Source organism: Rhinatrema bivittatum, chromosome 5 (genome assembly GCF_901001135.1).
Source record: "Rhinatrema bivittatum chromosome 5, aRhiBiv1.1, whole genome shotgun sequence".
In the NCBI taxonomy this organism is placed as follows: domain Eukaryota; kingdom Metazoa; phylum Chordata; class Amphibia; order Gymnophiona; family Rhinatrematidae; genus Rhinatrema; species Rhinatrema bivittatum.
The window spans coordinates 113,352,378-113,365,274 of record NC_042619.1 but is presented as its reverse complement, the minus strand read 5'-3'; the positions used below and the strand labels follow the sequence as shown (position 1 = coordinate 113,365,274).

The 12,897-nt window shown below is 40.6% G+C and overlaps 1 protein-coding gene across 1 annotated transcript in view; it reads right to left on the bottom strand.

Annotated features, from left to right (window-relative positions):
* The window catches only part of LOC115092143 (complement C4-A-like), a 274,266-nt gene that overhangs the window by 157,895 nt on the left and 103,474 nt on the right, over positions 1-12,897 (bottom strand). The window contains exons 18-19 of the mRNA XM_029602749.1: positions 11,879-11,993; positions 1,673-1,740 (exon numbers count right to left, since the gene is read on the bottom strand). Of these exons, the coding sequence (XP_029458609.1) occupies positions 1,673-1,740; positions 11,879-11,993 (183 nt within the window). The remainder of the gene's footprint in view (positions 1-1,672; positions 1,741-11,878; positions 11,994-12,897) is intronic.

Here is a 12,897-nt window from a genome sequence, read left to right as displayed (position 1 = left end):
CTGATCCTGGTTACTTCAGTGCCTGACTTCTGATCCTGATCCTGATTCCTGTTCCGGTGATTCCATTTCCTGTGTTTCTGTCTCCGTGCCTCTCCTCATCCTCAGTTCCTGTGTTCCCATCCTAGGCTCGATCTCCTGGTTCTGACTTCGGCTTGCTTCCTCGTCTCTGCTTGTCTGCTGCCCGTCTTGACTCCTGGCCTGGTACCTCGTCTCGCTCATCTGCTGCCTGCCCCGGACCTTCGGATTGGATCCACGTTTTGCACCTTCGCTGCCAGCCACGACTCGGACTTCTGACTTTGCCTCTGCCTGCTGCTGCACCAGTCTTTGTCGAGGCGACCCGCACCTAAGACCTGCTGGTCCTGGTACCCAAGGGCTCAACCTGAGGGGAATGAGGGCTGGCATAGATGAAGCTCCAGCTGGGTCGTCCTCACCTGCACCACCGTCCGGCGACGAGGACCATTGGGGGCCACCCCTCAGTGATAGCACCAACTCTCGTCCCGGTCCAAGGGTCCACAATCCCAACACATAAACTAATTCTTGCAACTATCTCCTATGGCTGAGAAGTATCATTGTACAGAAAATGTTTACTTACACGAGCATGGCTGTTCTTCGTGTGAATCATTTTATAAAGCTGATTTTTAAAAATTATTTTAAATATTTCTAACTTTTTAAGCACAAAGAGTTCAAAACTACTTGTCTCGATTCCAGTAACTGATGTATGGACAAAGAGCAAAACACTAATACGTGTCAGATTAGCCAAGAAAAATTCCATAACATCATCCCTATATTTCACAGGTTGATAAAATCCAGGAGGACCTTTGATAGTTAACATTTTGAATAGCTAAAGAATTAGTGCTATTTCTTCTGCTGGTTGGATGCTGAAGTACTCAATGAATCTATTTTATGTGTTATACTCTGCTACGGTGCCTCATAACATACAGCATATTCCTAGGTACACAGTGCTAAAATTCTTCACTATCAATTATCATTTCATATGATTAGGGACATGACATGATCTTTGGGGCTGCAGCATGGAATTTTAGATCTTGCATTTTTATACCTCTCTAACGTTTTGATGGGCTGTACAATATCTCTTTATTAAAATGTTTTTCTGGGCTGCTTATTCAGTATGATCTGTAGAAACACTTTTTCTTTATGATGTAATATAAACAAAAATATGATTTGCAGGCCATTGGGTAGACTGGCTTCATGTGTTGTGCAGTATTCTCCTGTCTTTCATCTAATCATCTGGTAATGAATGTCAGTATCTTTTATCCTGGAAATAAATTAGGAGCAGGCCAAACCAACATGGAGCCTAAGAGAGATGGGAAAACCAGGACTAAGGCAGCCTAGAGCTATCATGTGTCCCTTAACCTTCACCTTCTCCGCTTCACACGAGCATCTACACACAAACCTCAGTACACATTAATAGAGCACAATGCCTTTCGCTCCCTCCTGACCACCTTCATGGGTGCTGTCACCATGGTGTTTCCAGTTCTAGTTGATCCAAAATGTGGATGTGGGTTCAACTTTCAAAGTTGGGCACCTGCTTGGTGGCTTACAGCACTGTCACTGAGCCATGGGGCCTGGCCTACAACTGACTTTTCTGTTGATCAAATAAAAACTTCATACACCAGTGATCATTTTCTCCTAGTATTATAAAACATATTACCTCTGTCATGAAAGTGAACTGCCTGGATTTCCCATGTGGTTATTGAGTCAGGAATTATTTTTGATATCCTAAACAAATAAAAGAATATTGAAAATCTCAGAAAAAATATGAAGATACTTCAAACGAAATTCTGTCAGACAGAATTTGTCAACCAAACAAAACTAGAACACAATACTAAAGATTGATAACATGATTGCTGTCAATGACTTTTCAATATTTGGGTATCTTGAAGCAGTGTAACATTTTAATTAACTTATAACATTTTGAGAGTGATTTTCAAAAAGGTCTTTTTATTTATTTATGCATTTATTAACTCAATATTTGTGTACTGCTTATCTAAATTTCTAGGCAGTTTTCATGTTTACAACCATAAAATCAGTAATAAAACAAAAAAACATAAAAGATTAAAAAATGAACATGCATATCAAAAGTTAAAAGAATAAAAACATTATAACATATTCCTCCGTAAAGAGTCTCAATCAATAATACTTATCTGCCATATCCTAAAACCTGCATAAAACCATAAGACCTGGATAGAAACAAAAAATTGCATGGTATAAATGAAAAATAAAACTGCTTAGCTATTTAAAAGCCTGTCCTAAGCCCATAAGAGCAATTACTTAAAAGCTTGCTGGAAAAGGAAGCCCTTAACCAATTTTCTAAATGTTAGGAGTGAAGTCGCCTCTTTTAAAGGATGTGGCAAGGAGTTCCAGAGCTCAGGGCTTGGTACATAGAAAAGCAGTTCGCAAGATTCGTTTAATCTGACTACTCTATATGATGGAACGTCCAATAGGTTTTGTGAGGCTGATCTACGTGGCCAGGATTGTCGATAAAATTTCAAAGAGGCATTAAAACTAGCAGGCACAAGGCCATTAAGACCTTTAAAACCAGCATCAAACGTTCAAATCTGAACTGCCAATTAATAGGTAACCAATGGGAATTCATTAAAACTGGAGAAATATGTTGGTGGATTGGTATCCCAGACAGAACTCTAGCAGCTGAATTCTGGACATACTATAGTGCCTTATTGTCCGAGGAAGACCAATATATAAAACATTACAGTAGTACAGAAAAGAGTGAAAATTACTCACCCTGCATACAGGTAAATGTAAGCGTGTTGTGCCACAATGCATGCATTTATACCTGCATTTTCATGGAGCCATTCCCAGGGTGGGGCTAGGTGAAGGCATATAATACGTGCAGTGTTGACTTTTCAAAATTACGCCTATTATTTTGGTTGGAAACAGTATCTGCAAAAAATCAGGTGCAAATTTCTGCAGGGACTTTCTCCTTGGTCAATTTTCAAAGGAAAAATACGCGTGTACTTTCTATTTGAAAACTGGTGCAAAATCAATGGATAAAATTACCCAACGACTTTTCCCTTGTCTGAACAGTTTAGAAAATTGCCCTCTTTATGTGCAAGACTGCCAATAGTAGAAAATAACAATTTTGACAAATTAGTTGCTAGTATCCTTCTGACTAATTAGTTGCTAGTATCATACTGTGCAGCCTTATCTGGAGTACATTTTCAAAACAGCATGTGATGTATTCACACAAGTCCATCCATAACTAGCAGGATTTAGGGACCTATGCAATAAAGTTTAAACTGCATGGCAAGGACTTTGTGTGCACACTATAAATTGCATGCCATGTGCAGGTTAAGACACTCCTTCAAAACATTAACTTGTAGATAAGGAAGTATCATTTGCAAATAAAGCTTTTTCAGGTTGGGCCCTTGGGAAACAGCATAGTATTCAGCCCTCCACCTTCTACTTGCCATGGGCCCAATAAAGGCAAAAAAAAATCAAAATCGGCCTTGCACCACATCTTATAAAATGTACGTGCATGTAATGGCCCAAATTCTCCCTCGCTAACTGGTCCTTTTACTTTAGGGCAGTTAGCATAGGGGGATTTCTCCCTTGAACAACAGCAAAAAAATACTAAGTGACTCTCCAAACTCCCTCCTCCCCTCCCGAGCACCATCAACACCCACCCACTCTGGTAAGTCATCCCCTCCCGCAATACATCTTCTTCCATAGGCATCCCCTGAATAGGCATCAACCTTCCCAGTCCCCACCTATCCAACCACTCCTTCCTCCAGAAACATCTTACTATTCTGGAGAGTCTGAGCCTTCTCAGGAAGGAGGGACATCATAGGCCTTCTGCCCACACTGCTTCTCCACTATCCTATGTGGGCCGGTTAGCATGGGGAATTTTGGGTCACAACCAGAAAGGGCATTACATTTTTATTACTTTCATGCCAGTACTAAGGCCACAGTACACAAAGCAAGTTATACCATGCCTTCTTTATAATTTTTGCATAGCATGCCAAGTCCTATTTTATGTTACCATGGTGCACAGTAGAAATATTTAGCCGCACATTTTATTGCACAGTCCCCTTAATACATTACTGCACACCATCGGGTTCTTTTACAAATCCTAACATTAATTGAGACAGTGCAGATACCAAAATGTGCAGACCTTGAGCATAAAAATAATGACCGAGGATATTTAGAAAGACCACTGAAATGGATTAGATACAGTACAATTTATCCTCTGTTTAAAAAAGAACTAGACCTGATGCTGATTCTATAAATAGCGCTGGCATCCACTTTAGCTACGCTGGTTAAAGATTGGTGAGAAAATAACCAGAGAAGAAGCCTATTGATTTCCCCCCGGGGGGAGAGTTTTCTAAGGCAACTCTCAAACTTTGCAAAAAAAAAAATCAAAATTGAGGGACTTATGGAAAACAATATTATCAAACTTGCCTCAGCTTTTTAGCAGAGGTAAATCTGGAGCACAAAATTCCTAGGCAGGCCAGACTTTTTTTTTTGCTGTAAATCTCATTGAATCGTGAGGAGAGATTTTTCCCTTCTCATGTAGCTCATTTTCATATCATTAGAATTTTATGCATTTTCATTTCCATATGAAAATAAAGACCTATAAAATTTAGGAGGTAAATCAGTGTCTTAGCCTTCAGATATATAGTGCCCCCTTCAGCAGGACAAAGTAAACAAAGAAATCTATGACAGTACTGAATCTTGCATTACATTATCTATACCTCCTCCTAGCTAATGGCGTGGGATTCCCCTTAGCAGTGTCCTGAACAGTATTTCCTGTAGGGGCTGGGAAGATGAGAGGGTCTCAAGTTGATTTGCTGAGCTATTGTGACAGAGAAAGCAAAAATATTTATGAATTTTACTGTGAAACTACAGCTGGCATCGTCGGGTTTTGTAAGGAATTGTTGAGCTGTGACTGTCCCCCAGGTCATTCTGCAGCAGTTCAGATTCCTCACAACCAGGGTTTGTTTGTTTTTTTATTGTCTCATAGGCTAAATAGAATCTCCTCTTATTCCCTGCAACCAGCTTGCTTATAGTGGGAGAAAGGAAAGGAGAAAGGGACAGGATGTTTCCTTTCTTGTGATCTCTAGTCTATACAGACCATTAGTTGCAAAGGACTGACTAATTAGTTGCTAGTATCCTGCTGTGCAACCCTATCTGTAAATGGAGAGTCTTCTGAGGACTGGGTTCAGTTTAAACACTGGTAAATTCTGTAATGGGGAATAATGAACTGATTGGTTATTATCCCTCTGTGTAAAACTCTGCACAAACTGATGTTGAATTTGTTTCACAGACTTCTCCATGGATTGTTTCCTATGGTGCATTAAATGCTATGGGGGAAAGTGGTGCTACGCATCCTTGGCTGAGCGCAAACCCTGCTTCTCAGTAGAAGAGAAATATGTGTGAGGGTGGGGGAGGTGATTGCATGCAAAACCTCTCTCCCCGTCACTATCCTCTTTCTGGCTTTCTCCATCGTGAAGAAAACAGGACGAGCCCCCTTTGGAAGCCACTTTTCCCCACAGTGGCTGGTGGGCTGGCAGGACGAGGCGAAAGGCCTGCTAGCTCATTGACTAAGGAGAGGCATTTGTGCTCTGCAAATAAAGTATGACACATGTGGGTGAAAGCAAAAACTACTGAGGACCACTATTTTCAAAGGAGACAGCGAGCTGGCTGGAAACAAGTAGGCCACGTTCCACCTTGCGCTGGCCCACTGTGGCAGCTTTGGGGGAGGGGGGCAGGTTAGGAGCGTTTTGGCAGAGGTCTGGCTCTGGGTGGAAGGCTGGTGCTCTAGAACAGGGGGGTGTTTTATCTGAGGGGGTGACTGGAGGCATGGAGGTTGGGGGCTTGACTCATTTTTATTGGTAGGGCCCAGAGAAGAGATAGGGGAGAGGGGGTAAAGTGGTTCCATGCAGATAATTGGCACAAAAATCACAGGGCCGGTTATTATGGGTCTGCTAACATGCGGAGTGCACATGTCCAGAAATGGCTGTGCTTGGTTTAGCTTGGCTGTGCTCTGCATATCGTTAGCTTAAGACATCAGGTACTGAAGCCTGTTGGCCTTACTATCCTTACAAATTTAACAAAACGCGATGTGGGATTATCGCTTGCGTTAGAACGTTATCTCACGCAATAACTCCCTAACGCACGCGATAACTACCGCATCGCGGCACTAAAATGTAAATGAGGGAAAGGGGAGGGGGTTAGGGAAATGTTATTTCTGGTACCACTGTGGGCGATAATGTTTTAAACATTATTACCTGCAGTAGCGTCGAAAATGACCCCACCTTTTATGGTGGCGATAGTGTGCGAGGCGCACACTATCGTCCCCGCCCCTTTTTCCTTAGGCTGAACATATCGCGGCATGATGAATCCCCCTCTAAGTGCGGCTGAGTGCACAGGCCCCTTTATAAATGAGCCTCTATGTGCAGTGGATTAGAACACTTTACGGATTATGTTACAATTGGTTTATACATTATTTGTACTGGGGGTCTATGTAGTAAACCACTGGAAATTTGGAAAGTATCTTTCAAATTTACTGTGTGCGATAAATGGAGATTTACCACAATATATTCAAAGGTTTTGGTATGCATATGAAAGCCACAGTAATATTCCCATGGTAACCAAGGAGGGCCAGGTTTGGCCCTCCTTGGTTACCATGCCACTATGTACATATCACTATGCACGTGATATGTACAAATGTTCTAAATAGGTGTGGGTTAATGCATTTATCACGTGCATTTATCACACATGGTAAAAGTACTGCATTTTAGTACATAGGCCCCTCATAACATCAACATGGTAATAAATCATTATTAAAGTGCTAAGGCACAATTTATTTCCTAGCAAACTTTGTAAGCATGTTAGAACACTGAATCAGACCCAAAAAATAACACATCCCACAAATTATATTTTCCTACCATCTCTTACAGTGGCAGTAGTGTCGATGGTGGCAACTATCTCGTCTATTTTTTTATTTCAGACTTTAGTGATAATGGCTCATCCCATAGCTGTGACATTCTTGGCAGGATACTGCAGTGTTTTACTGTTTCCTTCTGCAGCCTGCAGAACTGAGTAATCCTTGGTTGTCTCCCATACTAGCCAAGCCTGGCCATCCTTGGTTGCCATAACCTTATGATGGGTTTGGGATCACCCAGGGTGGTGGTGGTGGTGCTGAGTTCTATTATAGCATTATACTCTATTTCTTTCTACCTTGGCAGCTTAGTTTAACATACATTTGAAACCAGGTACACTATCAGCTAATGTTTCTGAAAAACAATACAGAAATTGTCCATTCTGAATCATCATATTGCAGTCAATATATGCTCTTTTCAAGATGAAATGATTGACTAATAATATGGAATCATCTTCATATAAGCTAGAAAGACAGTTTAGAGTGATTTAAATTAAGTCAAAACACAGCAAATTTTTCAGAGGGACAGTTCAGATCACCTTAATTTAACACAATGCAAAAAAAATAAATCGGCAGAAGCATTTGTGATAATGACCAAGCAAGACTTTCAAAGCTGATTAGGGAAGCACCATATAACAAAGATATGCTTGTGTGTTAAGAAGATTACGGATGACTAGACCATCAGAATAAAAGTAAAAAGAATGCTCTGGATGCAAATTCTAATCTCATCAACCATTGACTTTCTCCATGTGATCTTAGCAGGTTACTTTGTCTTTCTGTGTCATGACATAAGAACATAACATAAGATATGTCATACTAGGTCAGACCAAGGGTCGATCAAGCTCAGTATCCTGTTTTCAACAGTGGTCAATCCAAGTCACAAGTACCCAAACATTAGATAGATCACAAGCTACTATTGCTTATTAATTATGGTCATAGCGGTTTATGGATTTATCTTCTAGGAACTTATCCAAATCCAGTTACACTAACTACTGTAATCACATCCTCTGGCAAAGAATTCCAGAACTAACTAGGTGCTGAGTGAAAAATAATTTTCTTCAGTTTGTTTTAAAGGAGCTTCTTGTTAACTTCATGGAGTGTCCCCTAGTCCTTGTACTATCTGAAAGAGTAAATAACCAAATTACATTAACTTGTTCAAATCCTTTCATGATTTTGTAGACTTCTATCACACCCCCCCTCAGTCGTCTCTTCTCCAAACTGAACAGCCCTAACTTCTTTAGCCTTTCCTCACAGGGCAGTCATTCCATGTTCCTTTTCATTTTGTTTGCCCTTTTCTGCAGGTTCTCCAGTGCAGCTATATCCTTTTTGAGATGCAGTGACCAGAACTGCACACAGCATTCAAGGTGCAGTCTCACCATGGAGCGATACAGAAGCATTATGACATCCTCCATTTTATTTTCCATTTCCTTTTTAATAATTCCTAACATTCTGTTTGCTTTTTTGATTGCCACAGCACACTGGGCCTATGATTTCAATGTATTATCCACTATGATGCCTACAGCAAGGGTTAGTTTTCCCTATATGTATCACTTTGCACTTGTCCATGTTAAATTTCATCTGCCATTTAGAAGCCCAGTCTTCCAGTCTTGCAAGGTCCTCCTGCAATTCATCACAATCCGCCTGAGATTTAACTACTCTGCATAATTTTGTATCTGCAAATTTGATGACTTCACTCATCATACACCTTTCCAGATCATTTATGAATATATTAAAAAGCATCGATCCAAGTACAGATCCCTGAGGTACGCCACTGTTTATCTTTTTCCACTGTGAAAACTGACCATTTAATCCTATTCTGTTTCCTGTCTTTTAAACAACTTGCAATCCTCAAAATGACATCACATCCTATCCCATGACTTTTCAGTTTTCATAGAAGCCTCTCATGTGGGACTTTGTTGAACACCTTCTGAAAATCCAAATACACCACATCTACTGATTCACCTTTCTCCACATTTTATTCACTCCTTCCAAAAAATGTAGGAGATTTGTGAGGCAAGACTTCCCTTGAGTAAATGCTGGCTGTGTCCCATCAAACCATGGCTTTCTAAATGTTTTGTGATTTTATTCTTTATAACTGTTTCCACTATTTTTCCTGGCATGAAGTCAGGCTGACCGGTCTATAGTTTCCTGGATCACCCCTGGATCCCTTTTTAAATATAGGGGTTACATTGGTCATCCATTCTTCAGGTACCTTGGATGATTTTAGTGATAGGTTACAAATTTTTACTAATAGGTCTGAAATTTAATTTTGTAGTTCTTTAAGAACCCCAGGGTGCATACCATCTGGTCCAAGTGAGTTACTACTCTTCAGTTTGTCAATCAGGCCTATCACATTTTCCAGGTTCACCTTGATTTGGCGCAGTTATCTGAATCATCACCATTGAAAACTTTCTCCAGAATGGGTTTCTCTCCAATATTTTCTTCAGTAAATACTGAAACAAAGTAATTGTTTAATCTTTCTGATGGCCTTATCTTCTCTAAGTGTCCCTTTAATCCTTGATCATCCAACAGTCCAACCAACTCCCTTGCAGTCTTTCTGCTTCTGACATATTTTTAAAAGTTTTTTTTGTGAGTTTTTTTCTCTATGGCCAACTTCTTTTCAAATTTTCTCTTAGCCTGCCTTTTCAATGTCTTACATTTAACTTGCCAACGCTTATGCTTTATGCTATTTTCTTCTGATGGATCCTTCTTCCAATTTTTGAATGAAGATTTTTTGGCTAAAATAGCTTCTTTCACCTCACTTTTTAACCATGCCGGTAATCGTTTTGCCTTCCTTCCACCTTTCTTAATGCATGAAAAACTGCTCTGTGTTTCTAGGATGATATTTTTTTTTTAACAATGTCCATGCCTATTGCACACATTTTACCTTTGTAGCTATACCTTTCAGTTTTTTTCTATTTTTCTCATTTTATCAAAGTTTCCTTTTTTAGAGTTTAGTGCTAGAGCCGTGGATTTACATTCTGTCCCCCTTCCATTCATTTATTCAAATTTGATCATATTATGATCACTATTACCAAGTGGCCCCACCACCATTACATCTCTCACCAAATACTGCGCTCCACTGAGAATTAGATCTAAATTTGTTCCCTCTCTCGTCGGTTCCTGAATCAATTGCTCCAATAAAACTGTCTTTTACGCCATCCAGGAACTTTATCTCTCCCATCACTGCACTACCAGTTTGGTTAGCTTCCCTAATTTCTCTTAGCATTTCACTTAATGTATTCCTATTACTATTCTCTTCCCCAACACACAAGGGATTTCTACCCGTAAAGATATGATTGTACATTTAGGATCTATATCCTGTTGGACTCTATGCTATCCCGGACATAAAGCACACCCTGCCACCAAGATGCTCCTTTCTGTCATTGTGATATAATTTGCACCCCAGTATAGCACTATCCCATTGGTTATCCTCTTTCTACCATGTCTCTGAGATGCCAATTAAGTCTATGTCATCATTCACTGCTATACACTCTAATTCTTCCACTTACTTCTTAGATTCTGGCATTGGCATACAAACATTTCAAAGTGAGTTTTTTATTTGTATTTACATTCTGTTTTCCAGTTGACAGGGATAAATTGGAATCTTTTAGCTCAGGTGAGTTTTTAATTTTAGGCACTTGGACTACTTTTCTTATTATTGGAACCTCTCTGTTGGGATGCCCTAACTCTAATGCTTCATTAGTATCCTTTGAAGATACCTCCCTCCAAACTATGACCTGCTGAGCAACTGTCAGCTTTCCCCTTTGTTCTAGTTTAAAAGCTGCTCTATCTCCTTTATAAAGGTTAGTGCCAGAAGCCTAGTTCTACCCTAATGAAGATGGAGCCCATCCCTTCAGAAAAGACTCCCCCTTCGCCAAAAGGTTCCCCACTTCCTTACAAAACTGAATCCCTCTTCCTTGCACCATTGTCTCATCCACACATTGAGACTAGGGAGCTCTGCCTGCCTCTGGGGACCTGTGCGTGGAACAGGGAGTATTTCAGAGAAAGCTACCATGGAGGTTCTGGATTTAAGCTTTCTACCTAAGAGCCTAAATTTGGCTTCCAGAAATTCCCTCCCACATTTTCCTATGTCGTTGGTGCCATGTACCACGACAGCCGGCTCCTCTCCAGCACTGTCTAAAATCCTATCTAGGTGACGCGTGAGGTCCGCCACCTTCGCACCAGGTAGGCATGTTACCAGGCAATCCTCATGCTCACCAGCCACCCTGCTGTCTACGTTCCTAATAGTCAAATCAGCAACTATGACAGCCGATCTAACCCTTCCCTTCTTGGCAGAAGCCCTGGGAGACCCATCCTCGGTGTCTCAGATGATACAGATAAAATTGAGACCTCCTCTTTATGAAACTTCAAGTGGATCCAATACTATGATCCCCCCCTCCCTCCATGCGACCGCCTAATTTCTTTTGAATTATGAAATTGCAATATAACTGGGTCGGGTTGCTGTTTAATCAGAGGTGTTTTATAAACCCAAAATATCTATAGGATTATCATCATGATTATCATATGGTTCCAAAAGCAACTTTTTCATACTCATACAATGATCAATGATTTTCTAAGCAATGCAACTTTGTTTTAAACTGATTCTTTTTGTCCTTTATGTATACGAAAAAGGTTATCTTGTGCACTGCATATAGCATTGTTTAATTCATATGGTACATCTGCTGCAATATTTATCACTACTTCTGAACCCAACATTATTCTACTTCTTATGTCTTGACTTCCTTGATCCACCACTTTGTGGTGGATCAAGGAATTCTTGAGTGCAAGTAAATAATATGAAAGAATATGCCATCTATATTATCTCATTTTATCAAGAATGTGGTTTGGCAACAACTGAAAAAAAAAATAGGCTTAATGAGATTAGTAGTCGTTCTTAACTAATACACTTTTACAAAAATGTTTCTGATTTAAAAATATTTATATGGATGTTACCAATGAATTCCGGGACCTTTCACTGTCTCTGCAGTCCACCACCAGCTTTCTGGAAACTCACTTCGCAGCTTGACTGAACTTTCATCAAATATATCCAGATCTTCAGTGGTACTTGCTATCAAACACAAATAAAATAGCACAGTCCTCAATTAGCTATGAATCTGAAAAACATTTCCAGTCGATTTTCAATTACATTTGAGGTGAGGTACTCATGCCCAATTTCATTTCCATTATCAATAATGCAACTCACAAATGGATCCTTCCCAAGTGAAGTGGGAGGTCACTGTAATTCATCCCTGAGCTAGTGGCCTCGCTATCAGAAAGGCCAACAGAAGAACAGCACGCAGCAATGAGAAACAGCAACGACCAGCAAATGAGGTAACTGATGGTACAAATGCAAGCTGCTGCAGTTGTGCACAGAGCAGCGTGGGCGCAATATCTCATAGCTGAGCGACAATGAATAGACATCACACACCAGGCTGACATCACCAGCCACAGTACTCAAGAAGACAGTTTCCCAGAAGTGCTGGCAAACACTATTGTAAGGATCACCTGTCAGTGCTTGCCAGTGGAATAGAGAGATGACAAATAAAATATCAGTAATAGTGGATCTACCAATCAAGAAGTACAACTGGAGGCAGGGAGCTCAGTTTGGACAGAACATCATTATAAGGGAAATAGGCTTATATAGCGAGGTTTGGCTGGAGCGAGGGCAAACTCACCAAGACAATACAAGTGTGATAAAATGACTAGATGCTGCCAGGAGTGATTTTAGTGTACCATGATCCTGGTGGCTGGAGGGGGATTTCTAGAGTTACTGGGTGGGTGGGATGGTTAGGATTGGGAGGGGGAGGATATGACTTTCACATCTAATCTTCATCAACCAGGGAGGGGGTTAGGGACAGGGGGGAAGGCTGGCAACCAAAGGAGAGATTTTCAATTGTTAGAGTTTTCTTGGGAGCATTTGAAGGAGGTGGCAGGCTTGGTCCAGCAGGAGCCCTTTTGCATATGTTGGGTGG